The sequence below is a fragment of the Quercus lobata genome, chromosome 12, assembly GCF_001633185.2.
Source record: "Quercus lobata isolate SW786 chromosome 12, ValleyOak3.0 Primary Assembly, whole genome shotgun sequence".
Taxonomy (NCBI): Eukaryota; Viridiplantae; Streptophyta; class Magnoliopsida; order Fagales; family Fagaceae; genus Quercus; species Quercus lobata.
Window position 1 is genome coordinate 36,819,353 of NC_044915.1, and position 26,343 is coordinate 36,845,695.

The 26,343-nt window shown below is 34.1% G+C and overlaps 1 protein-coding gene across 2 annotated transcripts; it reads left to right on the forward strand.

Annotated features, from left to right (window-relative positions):
* Positions 1 to 15,805: 15,805 nt before the first annotated feature.
* LOC115969910 (cryptochrome-1) lies at positions 15,806 to 23,788 on the forward strand. Of its 2 annotated transcripts, XM_031089548.1 has the most exons (5): positions 15,807 to 16,525; positions 18,772 to 18,990; positions 20,596 to 21,302; positions 22,317 to 23,119; positions 23,376 to 23,788. In XM_031089548.1, exons 1-5 carry the CDS (start codon positions 16,213 to 16,215, stop codon positions 23,377 to 23,379), a joined length of 2,046 nt encoding a protein of 681 aa, XP_030945408.1. In that variant the 5' UTR covers positions 15,807 to 16,212; the 3' UTR covers positions 23,380 to 23,788. The 2 variants fall into 2 exon arrangements, with proteins under 2 accessions (XP_030945409.1, XP_030945408.1); XM_031089549.1 differs by lacking the exon at positions 23,376 to 23,788 and having other exon boundaries at positions 15,806 to 16,525; positions 22,317 to 23,123.
* The last annotated feature ends 2,555 nt before the right edge of the window (positions 23,789 to 26,343 follow it).

Below are 26,343 nucleotides of genomic sequence, written 5' to 3' on the forward strand. Positions count from 1 at the left end.
TCTATTTTTTTTTCTTGATCATTTATTGTTGTTCTAATTTTCTTTTCTGTTCTTAATTTGCTGTTGTTGTTTTGATTTTAGATTTGTTGTTTAAATTATATCAGTTTTATGAAAGACAAATTTTTTTTGCTTTTATTGTAGTGAGCTTCAGGCATGAGAACTGATGAGGACTTTTTATCAGGGTAATTTGGTAATTGATTAACCAGCCCAACGGATAGTTCGAACACGCATGCGCTTTTTGTTTTATGGACCTCCAACGCTCCATAAGTTTTGCATGTTCTCAACGCGTTTTTAGCCTTGGCCCAAAACGCAACTTTTTCCAAAAAGTTGCGTTTTAGACTGAACCAAATGCACAAGTTACTCCAGCTTTTACAGAAACGTGCGTTTTAGCTCCTAAAAGCTGAAACAAACGCACACTAAATATTAAGTGATGGTGCAACTTTTAGTAATAAATTTTGCAGAAAACATAATTCATCATTATCTCACCTAAACCTCGGTCGACAGTGTCCACAATAACCATTAGACAGAAATCTCTTAAGACCTTCATTAGACTGCCAATTAAAGGTCCATCAACAGTCTTACAAAAACACAATATATGCATTTTCACTTGCTTTTCTATTGTTGCTTTCACAGTTTCACTCTATCTCTTATAAAGAGACAATAACACTTTTCCACTTCCAAAGTGGGATCAAAACAAAACTCTTCCACTGCCAAATTGTGATCAAATTTTTATTACAATTTACTTGGATACACAAAATATCCAACAATAAATGAAATTCTTTGAGAAAAAGAATAGTAGAAGGATTTGTAAAGAGAGGAGGAGTAGACGATGGATGAAACTTGGACAAGTTGGAGAAATGAGTATTTTCTCTTAAGGACACATGGACAATTATGCAACTACAATAAATTAAGAGTGTTGTAACATTTATATCCCTTATGCTTAATGTTGAAACCTATAAAACAACACAAGTAAGAGTGAGGTTTGAGTTTGGTGTATTCATGAGGGTGAAAAAACCGAAGCATGTACAACCAAAGACTTTTAAGATGGAATAACTAGGAATAATTGATGCATACAAACACTCATAAGCAAACTTCATGCTAAGAATAGACGAAGAAATCCAATTAAGGGTAGAGATTGTAGTTAATTAAGGCAGCTTCACCCCAAAATGATTTAGGTACAGAAGCTGAGATGAGCAGAAAAAAGAACATAATTGAGTTTATGGTGATGCATGCTTATGCGCAGCTCAACTTGATCATTTTTGTCCCATAAACATTTAAGAGATTAGCAAAATCGATTTTGTTTGCATTCTATGGCATTATCGGAACAAAAGATTTCTATTGTTCTGAAAGTGTATCAATCATTTTTGTGAAGTTTTGATAAATATCATGAACGGCAGCCTGCAGGCCTATGTTTCAAGAGATATAAAGGGTGTTTGGTAGTGTATTTTGAACAATAGTTTCAGTGTTTGTAGGAGGCCTTTTAGTGGTTAAAGTGGGCTGGACTGCCTCCTGCGGTATTGGGCCCGAGTATTCTGAGTAAGGAAGTTGAGACCGGTCCAACTGCAACTCAATTTGGTCCGGCTTGTGTGCAAATTATGTCTCGTCTGCCAAGAGCACGCTTACGGCGGACAGAACGTGGTTCTTATCCTCTGTTTCTGCCGCAAAAGTTTTTTTCTCCAGTTTCTGCCACAGGACTGACTTTTTTTGCTATGTAGTAAAACTTTCTACTGTGCAATAAAGTTTCCTGCTGTGCAATAAAGTTTTCTGCCGTAAAGCCTTCTGTTGTGCAATAAAGCTGTTTGCTGTGCAATAAAGCTGTCTGTTGTGCTTTAAAGCCTTCTGCCGTGCAGTAAAGCCTTTTGCAATGTGAATGACTGCTCTTCATTTTTACCGCAGAAATACTTTTCTACTTCCTGCACATAAACAAATCTAAAACCCAAAGAAAATACCTATCAAACAAATGTTAGTTTAAATGGGTTAGCATATTCTCAAATATATACATACATATATGAGTATATATACTTATACGTATTCACATATATATATATATATATATAAAATATATTTTTGCAGAACATGAGAAACAAGATATATGTATATATATATATACTTATGGCAAGATAATGATTAGTTTGTGTCAACAGTGAAACACGTAATAACAAATAAAGAATAAAGCTTCCGCAGGACGGGTTTAGCAGTATAATAGCTAACATGGTATATATAATGAAAAGGTGATACAGCAGAATAACTAGCACAAAAAGTAAAGATACCACAGCAGGACAACTAATGCAGCAGACGTGATAAAAAACGTGTTACGGCAGGATGACTAAATACAGCAGATATAAGTTATAATGAAATAAATCAAATATATTTGCAATCAAAATTAAGTATTGAATCTTCCCATAGGATAAGTAAACCAAGAAAGAACCCAAACCTCAACTTGAACAACCTTGTCATAAGCTTTTGCCATCAAAGTTGTGCATTTTGGAGAATAGGCCTAAATGGCTACTAGCTATTACTTTTGAGGACATCAAAGAGTGGGTTTGCTAAGAGGGAGGGAAAAGATGGTCTATTGATGCATGCCCCTATTCCTGTCGTATTTTCTCTCTTTGTTTTACTACTTTCTTTTTTTCTCTACGTTCTTTCTTTACTCTTAGTTTCTTATTACTCTCCTGCCGTGGGTTGTTCCTCATTTTGGTCTTTCCTTTTCCTGGGTACCTCTCTTTGGGTGCTTACTACCCTCTTATCATGGGTTTTCCTCCCTTAAGTGCTTCCCTCCATTGGGTCTCTCTCTTTCGGTGTTTTTCTCTCTTCCCCTGTTTTCCCTTTTCTTCCTCTGTTTTTCCTCTTCCATTCCGTCCCTTTTTTCTGCCTAGTTACCTTCCTTTTACAACAAACTGATTCAATGAGATTTCTCCCTTTTACCCCTAGGGCTTCACCAACTGTTTTTGGATTGTTGTGGGCATCCTTTCAAGATTACCCACTCACCCATTGGTTGCCCAGACCATTGCCATTGTTCAATTCATGTCTGTTGCACCACTACCCATCTCACAACAAAATTCCCTTTTGTTTGTTCCTACTGTATACCTCTACCTCACTACCTAGCTCTATGGCATGCATCAGATGGTCACAACCATTTATTACTTCTTTTGGGTAAGATATCATCCCAGCAAGATATCTTTCCCAAAAGAAGTTACGGCAGGAAACCAAATATAGACCCCATTTTCCCCCCACCACCAAACCACGCCCTCTAAATCCCCTTGACCGTGGGCCCACCTCCCTTGTATTGGCTAGGTACAGGTTGGTGGTGCCCTGGCCCTTCTGTGCTTGCTCTGTTATATTCTGTGTTTGCCTCTCACGCCGTTTCTGTCGTAGCAGATTAGCTTTGTTTTAGTCTGCTACGTGTTTTGTCTTATTTCTTTACGCGTTTCCTGCTACGTTTGTCATTTTCCTTTGGTTTGGCTTTTCTTTCCTTCACGTGATTCCTGCTGCTGACACTTCCTACTGCTCCTTGTTTCTTTTCACCGTGCTTCTTTATATTAGCTTTCACGCCTATCCTTTTATACAAAAGAATTTGGGCCTTTGTGGGCCAGATAATGTTGACTGGATCAAAAGAGTCTTAGGCCCAATTTGTCTTTGTTTGCCAAAGCCATTCTGCCAGGGAACTGTATTATGCGGCAGATCTGTATTCTGCGGCAGATTTGTATTTTGCGGCAAATTTGTGTTTTGCTGTAGATTGCTTTTACTTGCACTTATTTCATTGGACCTTTTTGGCTCTTCGGTCTTCCTAATGGGTCTTTGGGCCTTGCTTTTCATTGGGCTTTCTTTCTCATGGCTTTTGGATATGGATTTGCAAAATTGGGCATCAACAGTGTTTAAACAATATTACATGTATTTCTATTTACTTTTTCCACCCACACGTATTTCCAAAAAATACAAACAATGTTATTAGAACAACATTATCAAACATGCCCCATAACAATGTAAAATGAGAACAATCATTCACTGTTGAGAGTTGCCCAACCATGCAGGCATTGGGCTTTACAACATGGTTAGGCCCAATGGGCTCCAACACATCTTAAAGACATAATACCTTTTTTTGAGAATCATAAAAACGTAATAATACCTGTATAGAAAAAAAAATATATATATATAAAATAAATGATACCTAACTCAATTCTTCCCGGCAGAAAACACAATAGTAATCACCTCTATACCCCCAATCAGCAAGCCTATCTTTAATTGTAAGCTTATTCTGCATAGCCCACCAAGCAGCCAAAAAAAAAAAATTAGTGTAAGATAGCAAAGCATAGGAGAGACTACGTAGAGCATGCCTCTTCTTCTTCTTTTCTTTTTCTTTTATTTATTTATTTTATATATATTTTTTGGTTGAATAATGTAGAGCATGCCTTTCTGAACAGTACAGAATCAGTCAGGTCAATTAACATCGAGACTTTCTCAAAAAAAAAAAAAAAATCAGTTAACATCACGCATCCGAATAATTAAAATTTAAAAGTCTTGGATCGTTGAAAACGTTGACACTCACTGATCCCTATTTAACCTTATTAATAATAAGATAATATGCATTATTACACATCATTAATATGTGGTCACTTCACAATTATAAGTGTTTATGAGATATGAGGGACAAATATCGAGATTCAAGTTTTCGTAAAAAATCTTCACACACCTATAAACTTAAGATTAAATTGGAGGAAAATTTTATTTTTTATAAAAATAATAATAATAATAAGATAATATGGGTATGATTAGTTGGTCAATGGTTACTTCATTGCCTTCGCAGTTCCCTCCGAGAAAACTGGTCCGTTGAAATTTAAGTCAATAATGATTATTATCCTCAAGGAGGTACTGCTTTATGCTTGACATAAAAGTCTTATTTTGCGGCTACGGTAGCGCTTTTCAATACTTTAGTTGAGCTTTCCAATCCAATTTCTAAAAGTTCTAGCCAAAAAAAAAGATCCAAAATCTAAAACAGTACTTAATATCTAGGACACATGGACTAATTGATTGCCTAGCCAGAAATGAGGGAAAAAAAAGATTACACATCCTGGACAACTAAGAATATTTAATTTTGCCATTTTGATGGTTTTCAAGTTTTAATTTTCCAAGTAATTTATCTTCAGTATTATCAAGTGAACTGAAAGAGGAGTATTTTTCAAGTGAGGTTAATTTTGATATGTGTATTAAAATACCACCTTAATTAAATAATAATAATAATTGTCAATAGTTTCAAAAAATTGTTTTGAAAAGCTTCTAAGTAGATTAAATGCAAATACTCCTAGTTTGATTACAAATAAACCCAGCCTTGTCAAAGACGACCAAGTTAGCTACCACATGTAGTGGGTTAGAAGTAGGGTTGTGCGTAGGTCAAATTGACAGAAAAAATTTTAACCAATTTGTCATTGACAAGTCGGTTGAAAATTTAGAGGGTTTTAACTTGGTGGATTAATTTTAATTATGTGTTGTATACTAGAAACTTCAAACTTTATTTTATAACTTACGAATAAATTTAAAAAATTCCTTTAAAATCCTATAAACATTGAAAGACTTGCAACAAAAATATAAATCATTAAAGGAAATCATAAGAGGTGTTCACTTTTTCATAGATTAAAGAATTTAAAGTACATGTCTTATGGTAAGAGTATTTTCTAACTTTTTCTCCACAAAAAAAAAAATTAAAAAATTAAAAAAAAAAGCGTATCCATGTCAATATATGCTAATGTAAGGGCGTTGTTTTAGCTCTTAGGTTCAAAAGATGAATGGACTAAGGCTTAAAAAGCTCAGTACAATAAATTTGTAGAGAATGAGCTGAAAAGGTAAGATTCAATGAAGTGGACGATGCCCTTTATGGGCTAAGGATGGTAAGAGAACAAGAAAAAACAATAAATAGAAAAACGTGACACACAAAAATTCTTCCTCTACGATGTCCGAGAAGAGTAATTCTTGAATATATTTTTCTTAGCTTTAATTAAAGTCACTTTTCTTAATACTACAGTGTTTTTACTACAGATTTTTTGTCCCCCTGCCTTTGGAGGGTCTCTCACATTATATAGCTCCCTTCAGGCGATTTTAGCCCTCCATTTGTTGATTGTCCAGTACACCATTTGAGTGTTTGTCCCATCAGACACCTTCCTAAGCCCCCTGTGAGTTGCGGCGGCTAAGGCAGCAATATTCAGAGGTATTCTCCACATAAATGCAGCCAAGGGGTTTGGTGGGATGCATTAAATGTGGGGGCAGCCACCACCCCTTTAGTAATGTCAGGGCCAATCCCTCTCCGAAGCTTTCTCTCAACAGTAGGACTTCCTCTGGCAATGTGTCACTGATGTGTCCTTACTATCCGAGCGTGTGGCCTTCTCGGCATGGCAAGGGACTCCTCGGTCATGGATATGACACATAGCACAAGTGCCTTACTTAAATTCTTGTACCCCACAGCCAACAAATATGTTGGAAAAGTATCATATTTTTCATATCAACATATGTAAATCATGGAGTTTAAAAAAAAAAAAAAAAAAACTTAAAATTTGATATGAAATATTAACGAGAGTTGAATATATATATATATATATATATATATAGAGAGAGAGAGAGAGAGAGAGAGAGGGAGAGGGAGGGTTGGGTCTTAGCGGCTTAAAAAGACTCAATCCACCACCCAACCTCACCCACCACTTTAATAATTGAACCTGCCTAAGTTACTTGGTAATAAATATTATATCCATGAGTAAGTTTTATATGTTGTGAGAGGATGATCTCATGAGATAATCGCTTAGTCAAGAGACACTATGACAAATTGATAAGAAAGTATACTTTATCCTTCTTCATTTTACTGTGTTAATCAATAATTATGGAATATGAAGTCATGGGTAATGGTTGCATACTTGCATATAACATATCACTCACCTAAAAAATATTCCTATAAAAAAAAAGATTATGTGCAATGGTAGAGTTAGGAATTTTGAGTTGAGGGGGGGAACTATTATGTGAAGATAAACTCAAATCAAAATCATAAAGTTACAATTGAAGTCTCATATAAGCTCTTTTTTTTTTTTTTTTTTTTGCTTGATAAAATCTTGAGAATAGAAAATTTCGACCAAATTGCATAGATTATCAATGTTGAATTATTTGAACGCATTAATAGAATTTGAAATTAAGCTAAAAATTAGGAGTTGCACTATTTATTTAAAAAACTTACTACCAAATTATTTCATTCTATTGCAATTGTATATCAATTAAACTCTAAACTCTCTCTCTCTCTCTCTCTCTCTCTCTCTTTGGGAGGGTCAACTCCTATTTTTTTCATATAACCTTTAAATATTTATAAAATATACCTATATTTTTGAAAAAATTAAAAATTTTGGAAGGGCCAAGACCCACAAGCATGCATGTGACTCCGCCATTGAGTATATGTAACTTGGGAGAATAGACTTATAAGACACGACTTGTATCTATTGGATATTTTGAAATACGGACACCCAACATGTCCAGAAAAACTAACCACCTAAACACAAGTTGGGTCTGAGATGCAGAGGATATGGGCTGCTGCAATAGCTGAAATTTATAAATGTGTTTCTGCTGATCCAATGTGGATTTTTGTGGTTGATTGACTTACGAAATGTCCTTCGTTATTGACAAGAGGGTCGGGAGGGGACCCTGTGGGTTATGACCCATGACCATCAATCAATCATGCGCTGAGAGCTAATAATTTACAAACATAAGGAGACGGACCTCACCCACATGACGTGCTAATATTTTGCCAGTCCTAACGTCCTTTCATGCACTCCAAGAGCCAAATCTGTCTAAACTAGACTCTTGCTAACGAGTCTCTCAAAATTTTTGGCCGACTTCAATCTACTATCCTTTCCTTCAAACTGTCCATCAGTTTTCTTATCTTGCTAACGATTTCAAAATTTTCGGCCCACTTCACTGTACTATCCTTTCCTTCAAATTGGCCATCAGTTTTCTTATCTCATTGGATTTATTTATTTTCTTTTAATATTATTAAACATCTTCAATTCCTCACTTTTTATTATTATTAATAGTTGCTAAGTCTTGCACTACATGAGAAAATTTAAAATAAATAAAATCAAATTACATAATTTATAAAAAAAGAAATAGGGTATTTAAGAATTCATGGCAAATTTAGAAGAAAATATCTTATACATCAAATGTACGAATTCTTTTTCTCACCGTTTAGATTTTACAACTATTGCAACTTTAGAAAAAATTAATAAAAAGGCCAAAAGCGTTGATGTCATATTATGCACAAAATATAGATTATATATAAGATGAGGATATACAGATATTTTATGTTTTTATAAAAGAAATATAGGAATTAACGGTTTGACATATTCTTTGATAAAATCGAAAGAAAAAAAAAGTAATAAATCTTCAATTGTAAAAAGAAGAAAAAGTTAAATTTTGCTTATTAAATAGTATAAACAAAGACTCGTTTAGTTTCAAGAGTGGCAATTCGTGTTAGGAAGACATGTCGGTGTTTTATCGAGATTAAGATATTTGAATAAATATCTTAACTATAACTCAACCCATTTAATAATCGTGTCAATTCTTCTAAATCCTAACATAATTCATTTATTTCCTAAATCAATGCCCTAACTTTTCCTTTTTAAAATTGATCTGTAGTATTTAGCACTTTAATTAGATATCCAAAAATACCTCACAATTTTAATATTTAGAATATTAAAATTGGGTGAGTTCCAATCAGCTCAACTGATAAAATTTACTGTCGTCTGAAGTCAAATAAGAAATTTGGGATTCAAATTTTATCTTAAACTAAAAATCAATTGATGTTTTAATCTGATAATTAATAATTGCCTCTCTTCTTAATACTTTAAAAACAAAATATAAATTACATTTTACCACCATAAACTATACTCCTTATTACACTTTACACCCTAAATTTTGAATTTTCATCCAAATTAATAACAAACTAAACGGCAGAGTGCAAAGTGTAAAAAGATTCATAGTTTAAGGTGCAAAACGTGTATTCAAAAAGTTTATGATGGAAAGTGTAACATAAGATATAGTTTAGGGTAGTAAAGTTCAATTTCTCCACCTTATTCCTTAGTACTCCGAGTCAGTAATAATGACATTTACAACACTAAATAATATAGCCAACACATCGGTTTCCTTCCAGGACTACAAACCCATGTCAAGCTCAATGATTTTGGACCATATGTTAATTGGGGCACTGATTGCCAGTCATTTGAAGATTTGAGATCCCTTCTTCCACACTTGATCTTGTGCAGCTCCTAAGTACTGCTTGAGATATACATAGAATAGAATGTATATCTATAAAAAGCCCAATTCCCCCACCCACATCAACATCCAAAAACATATGCATGTTATCTAGAGTGCATTTCGTACGGATAATATCCACAGTACCCTATCTATAATTAATGCATAACACACACAAATCTGAATTTATGTCTACATAATTCTCAATTTTTGCATAAATATCTTAGCTGAGAAATAGTGATTTTAGATTGATACTGATTTATTTCTTTAAATAAATGGTTTTGTAAACTGATAATAATATTGATGTGCCGACTGCCGGGTCGTAGTATTAACATTTCAAGTTTTCAACAACTGAATTGAGAATGACTGCATGATGATTAATGGCATATTGGCATTACTTGATTCTATAAACTGAATGGCATATTGAAATTGGTTGTTTGTGTTGACGGCTAAAAAAAGCTTTCACAAACATACTATTTCCGAATTTAGCCTTACGAGGTCTCATTCGGCATTCACTTCCATTACCTTAAAAAAAAAAAAAGATTTAAGATCAAATTATGGTCAACCAGGGAGTCATTGTAATTATAAATACTCCACTCAAGTCTTCTTCCTGTAGGCCCATCTAGTTTTAGTGTATATTTAGGAATCTTTACGGTTTCCGACAGCTTATTTACATAATGATTATCAAAATATTTGAGTTTTTATTTTATATGTTAAATGTGTGACAAAAATCTAAAAATTAGCTGATTTTTTTTCTTATTAAAAAAATATTTCGGGCCAAACCACACCTTTTTATTTTTTATTTTTATAAAAACTAAGACAAAAAACAAAAAATTAAAAGTTTTGCAACAAACAAACACTCATTTATGCATTGTTTTATTCCATGGGTATGGGCTACTACTATTTATGCCAGGGTAAGTTTGTCACAATTTGTTTACCCTTTTGCCTTTCTAATTTAGCCAAAAAAAAAAAAAGGTTTTTTTGCGACTGTGAAGTAATTAGAAAAAAAATATTGAAGTAAAGAAAAGATTATACAGGATGACATGAAAATTACAAATAATATCTTAGAGATTAAAATGAATAAAAAACTATAATTATTTTGTCCCGTACATCCCAACAAATCCCACATTTTGGGTGAGGTTTAACTTCAAAAGATTCGAAATCTTTTAACATGGAATTAAATTCAGGTCCTAGAAATGAACATAAAAGAGAGAGAAATAAGTGTGTTTGTTATTTTTTGTGTGTAGTAGGATGGGTGATTTGGGCTAGATGACGACTTAAAAAGTTTATGTTGACAAAGGGATGGCAATTTTTTCCCGCTTTACTCTTTGTGAGCTTTTCCTACTCAACAAAGATAGTGTGGTGGGAATTGGACAAGATTTGTTTCCCACACTTTGGGGCAAAGATGGATTTATACTTTTTAACCTTGTATTACTAAGTATTTAAATGCATGAATATTAAAACATCTTATTTTATTGTTATATTATCTTATTAAATACTTTGGATAATATTAATACATATTTACCAAAAATTAGTATGATTTGATGAAATAAATTAATTGTAATTTATAATATATTTATATTAATGAAAACCAGGTTTTTTTTTTTTTTTTTAAATGTAATTGGTGTGGGACAAGGTTTGCTAGATTAATACAAAGTAAAGTTTGTGGGGCTGGGAATGGGGCAAGGTACCCCATTGTATGAAGCTGGGCAAAAATAGTGTAAGACAAAATCATGCAAAATGGGTGAAGACTCCATCATTCAACACCGTTTTATTGTCATCTCTAAGTTGAGTTTATACTTAGAAGCTTATGAATAATCAAACCTGGCTGTTTATAACTAGACTTGCCTCCTTACCACAACGTTTTTATTTTTATAACTAAGCTTTGCCTCCTTAACTTAGGCTGCGTTTGTTTTGGCTGAAAATGATTTCAGCAAATCATTTTACACCAGCCTATATGTTCGGTAAGCACAGAAAACTTGGTCAAATAGAAATCAATTTCCCCGTTGACCGTAAAATAAACTTCTCAAGTCGGAAATGGATTTCAGTTTCTATTTTACCTTCAAATGAATTACAGGACTCAAAGATGAAGAGAGAGAGAGAGAGAGAGAGAGAGAGAGAGCACAGGTGGTTCGCCCAGCCAAGCTTCGGCACCGATCACCGATCCCTCATCACCGATCCTTCATCACCACCCAGCCAAGCTCAGGCACAAACACCCATCATCGATCCCTCATCATCGCCCAGCCAAGCTCTGGCACAAACACCCATCACCGATCCTCATCATCAATCCCTCATCACTGCCCAGCCAAGCTTCGACACAAACACCCATCACCGATCCCTCATCTCAGCCCACCCCTCCCTTATCACCGATCCACAAACACCCAAGACCCACCTCTCTGATCGCCTTGCATCTTGTTCTCGTCGTCACCACCCAAGACCGATCTTGTTCTTGACCCACCCAAAACCTATCTCGTTGCCACCGCTGAAGATCGTCACTGTTGCTGAAGACCGTCGCCACCGCTGAAGACCGATCTCTCTTTCCCAATCTATCTCTCTTTCCCTTAAACTCTCAATCTTTCTCTCTTTGATCTCTGATTTTTTTGTTGTTGTGATGGTGTTTTGATGGTTTTTGTGTGGATAGTGGTGGATTTTCTATGGGTGTTGGTGTGTAGGTGGTGGCAGTTTTTCTGATATAAAATTTATTTGGAAACTGAGAAAATGACTGAGAAAATGTGAAAATTTTGTAGAAAAATAGTATTTTTAGAATATTACTAAACACTGGAAATCGTTTTTCGGACTATTTTTCATTGCACACCCAAACGCCCGGATTTTAATTTCCTTACGGGAATTCATTTTTCCTTACATTCATCTTACACTTGGAATTCGATTTACATCGAACCAAACGCAACCTTAGAAGCTTATCCTTCTCAAAAAAAAACAAAACAAAACAAAAAATAACTTAGAAGCTCTTGTATAATCAAACTTGGATGTTTTATTCTAAGGATAAATTTAAACAAGCCACATAGAGAAAGAGAGAGCCACATCATAAATCACCTCTAACAGTGACATATAAATGGAATCTCAGCAACATGCGGAGCCCCAAGAAACGGGGCAAGAAAGGCCCACCTCAAGAGAAAAAGTCCAAAACTCCAAGGAGTCAGCAATACCTGTCTCTACCATATTGCTTGCCGTCCCCTTCCAATAACTCCGAGCGAATTCAAGTTCAACTCCAAATAAATAGAAAATTATCGTAAATATAATTACCCAAGTAGCAAAACGGAACATTCCCATAAAAAAATAAAAAAAATAAAAGTAGCGAAATGGAACCAGAATCAGGTGCAAACAAAGCAAAAACATTAAAAAAAAAAAAATGAGGGATTTATCTTGTCTAAAGCCCAAAACATGCCATTTTTTAATAAAACAGAAACATTGACAATAGCAGGTGTCATTTCACTACATGGTGCCTCGGTCATTAAAAATTATGGGTGCCTAAAAAGTTAAGACTACAAAAATTTTCACAACTTTTTATCATAACTGTAACATATCATAATGTGTTTAGCAAAAAATAAAATTGAGTCCTTATATAAGTGATGGTTAACCAATTACCGTCTACCATATCAAAATTATGGCAAAAAAATTTTATAGGCATTATGCCCATGCAATGTACGATTTAATTAAAATTCATATGTAAATAATTTTTTTATTAATTTACTTAAAAGTAGATAATAAAAATAAATAAATATTTTACTTTTAAGTTATATAATGAATGTATATTGTGTGAGACCTAAGGTATTATAATATATATGTAAGGACACGATTTGTAACGACCCAACACGATATTGGGTTCGCACGTAAATAGACCCAAATAATATGATTTGTAGAGCGTGAGTGTAAAGAACTATGTTAACTTTTCTATAATAAAAAGATTCACCCTCACGTATATTGAAGGCCCAGAACTGGCACAACGATCGTTTTCTTTGGTAATCGATACAGTTCTTTTTCTCTTTTTTCTTTCTTCTTTTGTCTATGTTTTCTTTCTTTCTTTTTTGTTCCCATCCTCTCTTGCATGTTCTTCTTTCAGTTTATATACCACCCTTTGTGTTCCATCCTCACCACACACGTGTAGGTTGGGTTCGGAAGATTTCTTTCTGTCCCATCTAACACCTCCTGGAACTTCCTATGGGCAACTGTAAGGCTGCCTCCTTACTGTTCAGGTATCACCTCCACATTAATGCGGCCAGAGAGTTGGTTAAGAGGTAATTAATGCGGAGGCAGCTGTAGTTATAGATATTTGTTTGTCTTTTCCCTTTTACCCTTGGTCTGTTATCCTATCTTCAGTGGTGACATAATTCTGAGGTCCAGTTGCAACAAGACCGCGTCCTGATCGTCCTCGGACGCATACTGCCGAGGAGTATGGCGTCCTCGGACGAATACAGAACTCTACCCTCGTGATATTGACTACCATCCGCCTTGGTAATTGCCTTATGACCTGACTTGGCCTCCTCGGACGGATATGCATCCTCGGATGGGCCACAGGCCCAATGATCCTGACCTTAATGGTAGGGGTGTCCACGGGTCGGGCCGGGTCGGGTTTGTGCCCAACCCGGACTCGACCCGACCTTCACGGGTGGGGAAGATTTCAACTCGCAACCGACCCGTCAGTAGTTCCAAATCAATCGGGTCGGGTCATATCGGATATCGGGTGTGAATCAGTCGGTTTCGGGTTTTCCGATTTCGCCGGATTTTGGCCGAAATCTAGCCGGATATCGTCAGATCTAGCCGGATCTAACGAGATTTGGCCGATGTTCCTTCGTATCTATGGAAATATGGCCGAGATTTGGCCGAGATCTAACTAGATTTGGCCGAGTTAGAGTCGAGCTCACCGGAGTTTGGCCGAGTTTAAGTCAATCTGGGCTAGATTCGCCGGATTTAAGCTTATCGGAGTGAGGATTTGAGCGAATCTGCGTAAAGGAAGGCCAACCGTGACCGGATCAGAGCTGAGAAGCCCAAATGTCGCCGGATTTTGGCCTTCTTTTTGAGGTTTTGTCGGTCGGGTCGGGTAGATCGGGTTTTTGAGGATGGAAACAGCCACTCGACCCGCCGGGGTCGGGTTCTGAAGATTGGGACCCGTCACCAACCCGTCAGAGGTGTCAGCCCAGCCGTGACGGGTTGGTTCCGGTCGAGTTGGTCGGTTCCGGCGAGTCATCGAGTACTCTGGACAGCCCTACTTAATGGGTCTGTTGATCGAATGGCCCCCACAATATATATATATATATATATATAATTGAATGGAAGATGGTAGAAATACTTTAATATATATATATATATTTATATATAATGATTTTTAATAATATATTGAACTTTAAAGCTCAATTAATCACATGTATTTAAATGGATAAACCTTGAATTTAATAATTAAAAACTATCGAAAGCAACAATTGAAATCATATTTAAGTGGAAACCTCAATTCAATCATTAAGAACAATCTAAATTACTAAATATTTAAATTTTGGAAGTAGAGAGACTCACATGAGAATTTAATTTTTGTTCTTAAAAGCATGAGAGAAAATACTGAAACTTGAAGTTTAAGTCCCATGAGTATAAATTCATAAAACGTATAATTTTATTAAAAAAATAATAGCTAAATGAATTACAATTATATAATCAAAAGTAAAAATCACGCTACATGTTTATGCATATGATTGAAAAAAGAACTAAATTCAACATTATTTTTTTGGTTATAATACACGTTGCTAATTTAAAAAAAAAAATTATATCATGATTAAATGGATTAGATAAAGAATTTGAGAAAGATTAGATTACACTATGTTGCTACATTTTTTTTTTTTTATAATACACGTTGCTGGTTTTTTTTTTTTTTTTTAATACACGTTGCTACCTTTTTTTTAAATATATATAAATGTTTTCTCTTGCGTGTAGAGTAGTAATTAAATAAAGATTAAATTGATCGGATGAAGAATTTAAATTGTAATTAAATTAAGATATTTATCAACTGAAAATTATAAGAGAAGAAAAATTATATATATATATATATATATATTTATAATACACGTTGCTACCTTTTTTTATATATATAAATGTTTTCTTTTACGTGTAATATAGTAATAGAATAAGAATTAGATGAGTCAGATGAAAAATTTGAATTGTAATTAAATTAAGATATTTAACAACTTAGAAATTATAGGAAAGAAAAATTATATATTTTTTAAAAATCTAAAAAAAAATAATTTGTAATATAATGTAGTCACTTGGTACAATTATAACTTTTAAGCCCAATTTTTATTAGATAGTATATGATTTTTCATGCTGTCAAAGAGAGAGGATTAGAGAAGGAACTAAATAGAGGTGGGTAGGATTTCATTTGTTGTGTTGCGTTGGATAAGAAAAATACAAAAATAGAAATAGAAATCTAGAAAAGAAAATTTTGTGGTTGCAATTTGCCAATCAATTTGCATCCCCACCCCCACTAGCCAATCCTCTTCACTCACCCTCCAATCCCATCTCTCGCTCTATCTCTCTCTCTCTCACTCTTTCTCTCTCTTGCAAAAGACCCTTTTGGTTGCAAATTGTCTAAAAAGACTAAAATCCCATATGCATGAAAAAGAAACTCCCCCAAAAAAGTGTGGAATTTTTTTTTTTAATAAAAATCAACAAAATTAGATTTATATTAATAATATGATCACATAACAAGAAAAGAGAAGTACTAGAAGATAAGAGCTAAACCAAACCTATCCACCTCAAAATCAAATGTACTTTATTCTTGTTTATGGCCTAAAATCCCCTCCTTATATTACCAGAAAGTATAGAGAAAAGGCAAAAAGATAAAGATTACTTGTAACACCCCTGGTCTGCTCAGAGGAGAGAGAGAGAGAGAGAGAGTTTCATGTTTATGATTTGGTTTGTAAAATTTTTTTGGAGATGTCAGGTGGTGGGTGTAGCATAGTATGGTTTAGAAGAGATCTGAGACTAGAAGACAACCCAGCTTTACAAGCTGGAGTGAGAGCAGGTGCTGTGGTTGCTGTTTTCATATGGGCACCTGAAGAGGAAGGCCACTACTACCCTGGAAGAGTTTCAAGGTGGTGGCTTAATCACAGTTTGGCTCACCTTGATTCCTCTTTGAGAAGCCTTGGCACTTCTCTCATCACCAAAAGATCCACTGACACTATTTCTTCTCTACTTGAGGTTGTTAAGTCCACCGGTGCTAGTCAACTCTTCTTCAACCACTTATATGGTCTGTTTTCTCTATTCCTTTTTTTGTCTCTCCTATTTTTATATACTATCATCAATAAAAGTCTTATTTGTTTCGTTTGGGTTACATGGATCATGTTGATTGGCCTGTAATATAGTAATATTCTTCTTATGGCTCTCATCATCTGCTTTTTGCAGCATTTAATTTATTATATATTTCTTGCTTTTTGATATTTAAATATGAACTTTTTGGATGATTTATTAACTCTGTTTATAGTCTTGATAGCTTCCAAACTCCGAGCTTGTTATATGTTTGCATAAATTGGATGGTTTCTTGATTCTTCAACATGGTGTTTCTGGATGATTTTTATTGCTCACTAGCTGTTTAAAGTAATGAGTTTTTTTTTTTTTCCCTATTTAAAGTAATGAGTTAGGTAACCTATCAAAGAAAGAAGTAATGAGTTTAGGTATGTGTTATGTACCTTTAATTTAATATATACTCCATATAGGTGAGATTCAAACTTCAAAGTACCTGTTCCTAATTTTTTCTTTTTTTAAGTATATTAAAAAAAAATTAAAAAAAGAAGAAGCAAATATAACCCACAATGTACGCTACTCCATATAGGCAACAAATCGGCTCATTTATTAGCTTAAATTGTCTTTGATTATATTACTTGGATAAAAGAAAACTCAAGTTTTGCTAACCAAGCTCTTGCCCATGATGTAATGGATATATCTTCATCTGAATAAAAGTTATTAGCTTCTTATAATAAAAATAATAATAATAATTTCTTCTTATCGGATCAGTTCTAAATATAATAATAAAAAATAAAAATAAAAAACCTTATGGGATCAATCGTTTGCTTAATCTACCTTTGCAACATACCTCCACATGTCCATTATGTTTATGCTTATCAAATTTTAAGAATCAAATATTTAGAACTACCTTATCTTAAAAAATATTCAATTTTTTCTTCATATTTACAAATTTTACTAAACAAATAAATTATGGGGTTTAATAGGATGTGACATGCAATTTATGTGAATAGAGATGTATGATCCGGCTTTAACATATATATATATATATATATATATATATATAGAATCGCGGCTTAACAAATATTAGTTGAACTAAAAGTTGTTGAGCAGTAGAACATCTTAAAGAGTTGCTAATTATGTAACTTTTGTTACATGACACTAATTTCTATTTATATAAAAAATCAATGTTTTGCTAAACTTATGGTCTTCTATAAGCTTATCATGCGCAAACAATTTCACTACAATTAGATGTTCTTACTATCAAAACTATATAATAATTTCTTTAGTATATTTAAGAATACATAAATGGATTCAAGTGATAGTTTAATGATAATGGTATTCTTTATGGTGTCCAACATTTGTGGAACAAACCCCATCTCCCCCTCCCCTACTATCTATCTATTTAAAAGAAAAAGAAAAAAAAAAACACATAAAACTGTAATTTGAACACTTAGTTTTTAAAGCCTAATTATAAGTAGGATGGTTAAAATTATAATAGGTGTAATTTAGAACTGAATCTCTCTCTGTATATACATATATATATATATATATGAAATTTTGCGTTGATCTTCTTCTAGTGTCATTTTATATCTATTCATGTTTATAAACTAAAGTTTTAGGCATCTAAATTTCTTTAATTAACCAATAACCACATTGGATAATTTTTTTAAAGTATTTCTATTGGATAAAACTTAGGTAGTTTAGGTTCTTCCTATTAAAGTCACCTACTTGGTCTTGAAAGTTGTAACTATACATAAGAAGGTGCATTACCTAATAAGCCAATAAGAAACATGATTGTTTTGCATTTACCAATAAATCATGTAATTGAATTTAATCGGGGAACTAAGGTCTTTTGGATTCAAAACTCCTAGCCGGCTAACCTTTGGGATTTCTTCCTTAGAATAAGCTGATAAATGTGAGATTGAAACAGCTCTGAACGACCTCATTAGTAGTATACTGTATACCTAAAATTTTCCTATTTGTTTTCTCAAAAAAAAAAAAAAAAAAAAAATCCTATGTGTATTCATACGCTTATAAACTATTAAATATTAGGTCTTTTTGGATATTCACCGCGGTAAATTTCTTTAAAAAACTTTATCTCCTCTCCCGGTGTGTGTTAAAAATACTTAGTATTCTCCATAAAAAAAAAATATATATATATATATATATATATATTATCACATTCTAGAGTTCAAGTAAAAGAAAGTCACTTTTGCATTTTATGTTTGGTGGTTAATTTCTGTTTTTCAGATCCTTTGTCACTTGTTAGGGATCACCGTGCAAAGGAGGTTTTAACAGCTCAAGGCATAGCTGTTCGTTCCTTCAATGCGGATTTGCTCTATGAACCTTGGGATGTTAATGATGCCCATGGCCGCCCATTCACAACTTTTGCTGCCTTTTGGGAAAGATGCCTCAGCATGCCTTATGACCCGGAGTCTCCACTTCTTCCACCCATGAGGATAGTTTCAGGTTTATATTCTATCAATTATGTTCCTAAACTTTCATCTCAATACCCTTTTGTTTATTCAAGTTTTTCAATATTTTGATTAAATGGTTTATAGGTTAACATGGGATTATATATTGTGTTCATGCAAACCATTGAGCCTTCTTGAGATTGGAATCTTGTGCTTTCTCTTATAGAGTATTGAAAAGTAAAAGACTAAATTACAAATTGCACCTTCTAACTTTGCCTAAAATTCAAATCAGTCTTCTAACTCTCAACTTTGTTAAAGTCAGTCCTCCATTAGTCTCCGTCAAAATTGAGCCATTAAGGACCCCAAAACAATGTAGTTTTGTACTGAATAAAGTTGAAAGTTAATGGCACAGTTTTGACAGAAAGAAGACTGAATTGAACAAAATTGAAAGTCAGAGGAAATGAAAGTGAAATTAGAGGGACCGAATTGAATTTTAGGCAAAGTTAGCGAGTGCACTTTGTAATTTAACCAAAATAAAAACATCATTAAAACCCTACCACTTTATTTTAGAGCTTCCAAAGGTTTTGAACATATGCAACTGAAGATAATACAGTCAATAACAGTATTATATGGATTCCTCAATCTTATTTAGGGAGCAAAATTGTTTGTTGGCAAGAATGTATGAATTCTTTTTTTCTTTTTTTGCTGAAAGAATGTATGAATTCACAGTGTTTAAGATGCGCTCCATAATAGACATTCGTTTAAATCTTGACTATTGAAACCTTAAACTATTATGGTTTTATATTCTCCTACCAACTAATGCTTTTAGAATTTTGAATGTGATTGAGCAATAAATATTCTTTTAGTGGCAGATGCTTTTATAAGTTTTGCAGAGATTGTCGCATAGAAAAGTCTGTGTCTTCATTGACAATATCTTTATGTTTATTGACTTTTTAAGAAATGCAATATAGATAAGGAGGGTTCTTTTTGCTAGAAAAATATATTCTCATAAAGGAGAAAAGGATGGGAGATGGTCTTTTAGTCCCTAGATTTTCACTTGGATACTATTTGACTTGTATCAAATTTTTAAAATGTCACAAGGCTCCCACTTCCGTAGGGTCTGGGAGAAGTAGTTGGTAGGCAGCCTTACCCTCAATTTTTGGAAAAGCTAATTCCTAAACTCTGACCTGTGACATATTGTTTGGATGGAGGGTTTAGAATCTATTTAGTTTTTAAACAGATTACAGTTCATATGACAGAAGTAGCATATAATCCAAAGCATGGAAAAGGAGCAGCAAGCTTCTTTCTGTGGCTACTCTTCATAAATTAAAATATTATTGACATCAAAACCTGTTGTTAATTTAGTTTGATCACTGCATTAATTGCCCAACCCTGTCAACCAAGTGATTCAGATTCTTTAAGCTTAGCAATTTGCCCATGGTAACTAATATGACTATGTTAACGGTTAAAATGGAATTCAATGCCTTTACTTGAATAAAACAGAATACACTAAAAACTTTTCCTACATTCAAAGTTGATTGTATTTCCAAATTGTAAGTCTTGCAGTTAACTCATGTTGTTACCATTCAAAAGAATGAACCAGGACTTTTTATGTATTTAATCCCGAAACTTTTTGTTTATTTATTTTGTCCTCTTTCAGGTGATGTATCAAGGTGCCCTTCTGATGCATTAGTGTTTGAGGATGAATCAGAGAAGGGAAGCAATGCACTCCTTGCTCGAGCATGGTCACCTGGGTGGAGCAATGCTGATAAGACTCTGACTACATTCATCAATGGACCATTAATAGAGTATTCTAAAAATCGCAGAAAAGCTGATAGCAATACAACCTCACTTCTCTCTCCCCACTTGCATTTTGGGGAGGTGAGTGTGAGAAAAGTATTTCATCTTGTCCGTATCAAGCAGGTTCTGTGGGCCAATGAAGGCAACCAGGCTGGGGAAGAGAGTGTCAACTTGTTTCTGAAATCTATTGGTCTTAGAGAATATTCTAGGTACTTTTGTTTTAACCATCCATATAGTCACGAAAGGCCTCTTCTTGGGCACCTTAAGTACTTCCCTTGGGTCGTGAATGAAGGTTATTTTAAGGCATGGAGACAAGGTAGAACTGGTTATCCATTGGTGGATGCTGGCATGAGAGAGTTATGGGCCACTGGCTGGCTGCATGATCGAATACGAGTAGTGGTTTCTAGTTTTTTTGTGAAGGTTCTGCAACTTCCATGGAGATGGGGAATGAAGTATTTCTGGGATACACTCTTAGATGCAGATCTTGAGAGTGATGCTCTTGGTTGGCAGTATATATCTGGGACTCTTCCTGATGGCCGTGAATTTGACCGCATAGATAATCCACAGGTATGGATGTATTTAACAGTTCTGGCGAGCTTGGTTCTGTTTCTTGACCTTCCACACATGCACAAACGTCTTTAAATCTTCACCATGTCGTTATTCATCTATACCCTCCAAACCAGTCCAGAAAAAAGTTCCTCCAACCAATTATGTGGCTATCATATAACCAATCAAACATACATGACTTATTTAATTGTTATGTAACAAGTTTAAATTACTTAATGAGTTATGTGATTAAAATATACAATGATGGTCATTTGATCACCATGTACTAGGTTGGAGGAGATTGGAAAATTTTGTCCCGTCTATATATTCTTTGGCCTTTCAAACTTGGATGTTTTACATGTGGTCAAGATTCTAGTGTTTTCTAATTAATAGTTTTTTAGCAATAAATTGTCCTTGTGTAACTTTTGTCAGCCTCTGCTCCTAATTATCCCAAAGAAATGCATTATAGCAGAAGCATAGGAGACATGTTGTGCCTCAATTCCATTTCCATGTTATGACTAGCTACTATGGTGAAGCCCAGATTTGCCTTCTTGGATTGATTAGCAATATGAAAATCTGGACTTATACCCCTACAAGTAAAATTAGCTGTGCGTTTCCCCACAGGAACCAGGCATACTCTATAGTATAGATAACTATGGGGGGGGGGCTTGAAATTCTGATTTTGGATGGCTTTGTTTGATGCATTTGTTTTCAGTTTGCATGATCCAAATTCTGGAAATTCACCATTTGATTTTACCCATGGCATAGTCACATGCATGATCACAATACCTTGTATTGGAAAATTTGTTGGTAAGAGTGATTCTTATTACTTGTGGGTTCTCAACAAGTTTTCTTTGGGACCCTTATGTTCTTTTCATGTGATGTCTTTTTCTGAAAACTGTACCAATATCTATATAAAACTCTAAATTATAAAACATTGACATTTGAATTTTTTCATTACTATCAGCTACAGAATTTCTTGTGGATGATACACTTTATTAAAAAAAAGTTTCAGCTAAGTTGCTTTTTTTACAGTTTGAGGGTTACAAGTTCGACCCTCATGGAGAATATGTACGACGTTGGCTTCCTGAACTTGCTAGGATACCAACTGAATGGATACACCACCCATGGAATGCACCAGAACCTGTCCTCCAAGCTGCTGGAATTGAGCTGGGGTCAAACTACCCTCTTCCTATTGTAGGGATAGATGCAGCAAAAGCCAGGTTGCAAGAAGCACTATCAGAGACGTGGCAACAAGAAGCAGCTTCAAGAGCTGTAATTGAAAATGGAACTGAGGAAGGGCTTGGAGACTCCTCTGAATCAACCCCAATTGCCTTTCCTCAAGATATACAAATGGCAGAGAATCATGAACCAGTGAGGAACAACCCCCCTACCACAATTCGGCGTTATGAGGATCAGATGGTCCCAAGCATGACTTCTTCTTTGGTGAGAGTGGAAGAGGAAGAACCTTCTTTGGATATTCAAAATTTGGCAGCAGATAGCAGAGCTGAAGTCCCAACCGATGGACATGTAAATCAAGAAGCAACAAGAAACACATTAAACCCAGCAGTTGTTCAGAATGTTCATAGCCACAATCTTCCACAATTTAATACTCCAATAGTGCTGAGGAATGCTGCAGAAGACTCCACAGCAGAATCATCTAGTAGTATTAGGAGAGAGAGGGATGGGGGTGTAGTTCCAGTTTGGTCTCCTTCAACCTCTAGTTACTCAGAGCAGTTTGTAGGTGATGAAAATGGTATTGGAACTAGTTCATCGTACTTGCAGAGGCATCCTCAGTCTCACCAAATAGTTAATTGGAGGCGGCTATCTCAAACTGGGTAAGAACTCTTGAAGCATTGGATTATGTTGTCTAAAAAAGTTGTTCTACAAGTTCCTCTTGCCCAATCAGTTTAGAAAGTTACTACCAAGATGGAATTGCTTCAGCTGCTCTAATATCCTTCAAGTTTCTACAAGGATCAATATGTTTAACAACTGTAATTGAGAGCAAAATACCATGTTTTTGTTTTTGCTATTTTTTATTATCTTGTCCTTAAAAAACCTTCAAAGTCGCCATAATTTATCTTCTGTCAACAGGTAGAACATATACGCACTAGAAGACTAGTAGCTCAGAGGTGAAGATATGTGTCATGCAATCCTGTGGGCCAATGGGATGGTGAACCAACACCCCACATACTTCTTTCACCACCTTTCTTTCCTTTCTTGTTGTACCATATATGCTGTATAGTAAATGTTGTCTTTGTAAGGGAAGAGGAGAGTCATAATAGGGATGTGTAGTTCTCCAATAAACCAGGTTTGTGCTTTCTCATTTTATTAAGTAGGCTGATATTTTATTCTAGTTTGTGTTTATATTATCCACATATTCTCCCCTATGGAACATTGCTGACTTCTTTAGGCTCAAGGAAGTAAATTGAAATTTAACTAGGCTATGACAGGCTTGAAGTATATAGTAGCTTCTTATATTAAAAATGTTCCAGCCTTGCACTTGACTAGTACTTTCAGATTGTTTTCTTGTTTTATGAAGATTCATTTTTTGTATCCCCTTTTTAAAAAGTTAAATCTCATGAGATATTGAGTAGAAAGAGGTGAAAAAATCCAATCGGTATCAAAGAATGATTTGAACTATGATTTTCTGATATTTAGCTTGGCTGGATCTTTCCAGCACATTTCTTTTTGCACTGTTACTAAGAATTGTAATAGAGTTGCTCAATATTGAGCTTCTTATGCTAAGGAGAGTGAGAACCAATCTGTTTGGACAAATAGGTGTCCCTCTTTTCTCCTTCCCATTGTACTTGAAGATATAATATAATACAACTATCGTTTTGGTTTCCAAAAAAAAAAAAAAAAAAAAAAAAAAAATGGAAGAAGGAGAAGACTGACTTGAACCTAATACGGCCCCTTATGTAAATCGATAGATATGAAGAGAATGGAATATATTAAGCCTTTCTTCATTTCTCAATGCCTAGCAGACAGGGCTTCTAGAATAGGAACTATGTACAGTGAAGATCCAAAGATTTTGATGAACATCAGAGACAGTGGCAGTGCCTATACTCCTTGCATGGTTCATAGAAGCTCCAGTGTGTGATGAATAAATGTGAGACTTTTGCCTATGGTTGTACAAAACTGTGCATAGTTGTGATACAGAAAATGGATAGAGATGAAGATGTGTCAGCCTTAATGGCAAATTCTCGGGAATGACTGGCCTTTTCTTCTTCCATAATTGAGTGCCAACAGGCAATCCAAGTTTAGGGGTGGACTCAAGGCCCCCCTCAAACTGTAATGGAAGGTGAAATAGACTTGGCAGCACTTTTTGTTATTTTTTGCTAAGTAAGCGAGGAGATGAATGGATAGAAGCATTAAAACTTACCATGTTAACAAGTTGTCAAAAGATTGTTAAACAAAATAAAAGAATAATTTCCCTAGCATTGCTACAACGCAAATTTTGGTGTTGAAGAGAGTATCCAAAACTCTTTGAGAATATATTCTCGTGTATGTAGCCATTTTTTTTTTTGGCTAAACATTGTGTATGCAGCTCTTTGTCTCACATACACCAAGTAATTACATGAATGAACCTTTTAAAAACGACCTAAAGAATACGGCTTAGAGGTTTCCAATCCAAACTTATGAGAGCTTATGAATGACTAGGCTAACCCTATGGGTTTAAACAATGTACCTATCTAATTGGTCCTAGATTTTGTCAATTATATAAGTCCATTTTATTTTTTTTCTTACACATATACATCTCATTTATATGCACGATGTGTACTTCAGAAGGGTAGCTTAATTTTGATCTGGACAGGAATTCTCAAGTTTGAGTAGGGTGTAAGTGAGTTGAGGTCCTTGAGGACAATGACCACACCAACTAATCTTCTTTTTTTTTTTTTTTTTTTTTTTTTTTTTAGGGGAAAAAAACAAAGAAGGACGATTGGAAAAAATGCTTAAGAGCATTCACATTGGTGCATGAAAAAAATTTCTTCTATTTTAGGAAAAAAACTTACTTTTTCTATTTTACATACTCATTTTTCAAAATACTCCACATAAGATTATCTATGTTACATTACATTAAAATATCATTTTTTCTTGATTTTTTTTAATTATTTTTCTTTTTTCACACACAATGACTACAATTCACTCTCTTCCTTTAGCCTTAAAATACATAAAGAAAGAGTAAAAAGCTATATAAAAAAGTGAATAGTGCCAATATTCACAGTAGCAATTTTACAAATTTACACAAATAACTTGACTGTGATTTTAGGAGTTGGAACTTATAAAATTGATATCTTTTTATATTTTGCAAATGCTCTAATATCAGCAATCAGCATATTTGGAATACGTGCCAGAGCTTTTGTCTCCTGCTGCTGAAGGGGGTGCACGAATTAATGCCAGCATACACTTGTAATATAAATAGTTGAAGCTGGCACCGAAACGATGACACCTAAGATCTGTTTGGATATTGTTTATTGTTGAAAATTAAAAACTAAAAATATTATAATAAAATAATTTTTAAAGGTATGAATAGTGCCGTGGAACCTAGTTTTAAAGTAAGATTTGTATTTTTTCATACTTATAGGTCTTGTAAACAGTGCATGAGACAAAACAAAAAACACACACGTACTAAAAACGCGCAAACATGCTATCCAAACATACACCTAGTGCAGGGTTTAGCTTGTTGAGAAGTTCTAATAGTCTACTTCCAAGAAGCCCAACTACGGCAATATATTCAATGTCATTAATAAAGTCAATATATCATCCATTATGATGGATGATTTCACCTAACACTTTTTATTCAAATTCTCACAATACCGACTTCTACAAGATATTTAAAGAATGACAAAGTTTATCGTAAAATTGGTTATAATTTTATTTAATATTTTTTATTAAAAGTAAATTTTTATAAATTTACTATTAGATTACACCTTTTTTTTATATATTCTCTATACTTGTAAAATTTTTAGAAAATTAAAATTAATAACTATGTCATTAATAAATTGTTTAAATTACAAGTTTTTGTAAATTAAAATTATGTATAAAATATAAGCTTATA

Bases quoted from the DNA above. Each gene is read 5' to 3' on its own strand.
- LOC115969910 (XM_031089549.1), top strand. From the start codon at position 16,213: ATGTCAGGTGGTGGGTGTAGCATAGTATGGTTTAGAAGAGATCTGAGA. The intron at 16,526-18,771 runs GTCTGTTTTCTC...TCTGTTTTTCAG, and splicing joins CTTCTTCAACCACTTATATG to ATCCTTTGTCACTTGTTAGG. The intron at 18,991-20,595 runs GTTTATATTCTA...GTCCTCTTTCAG, and splicing joins ACCCATGAGGATAGTTTCAG to GTGATGTATCAAGGTGCCCT.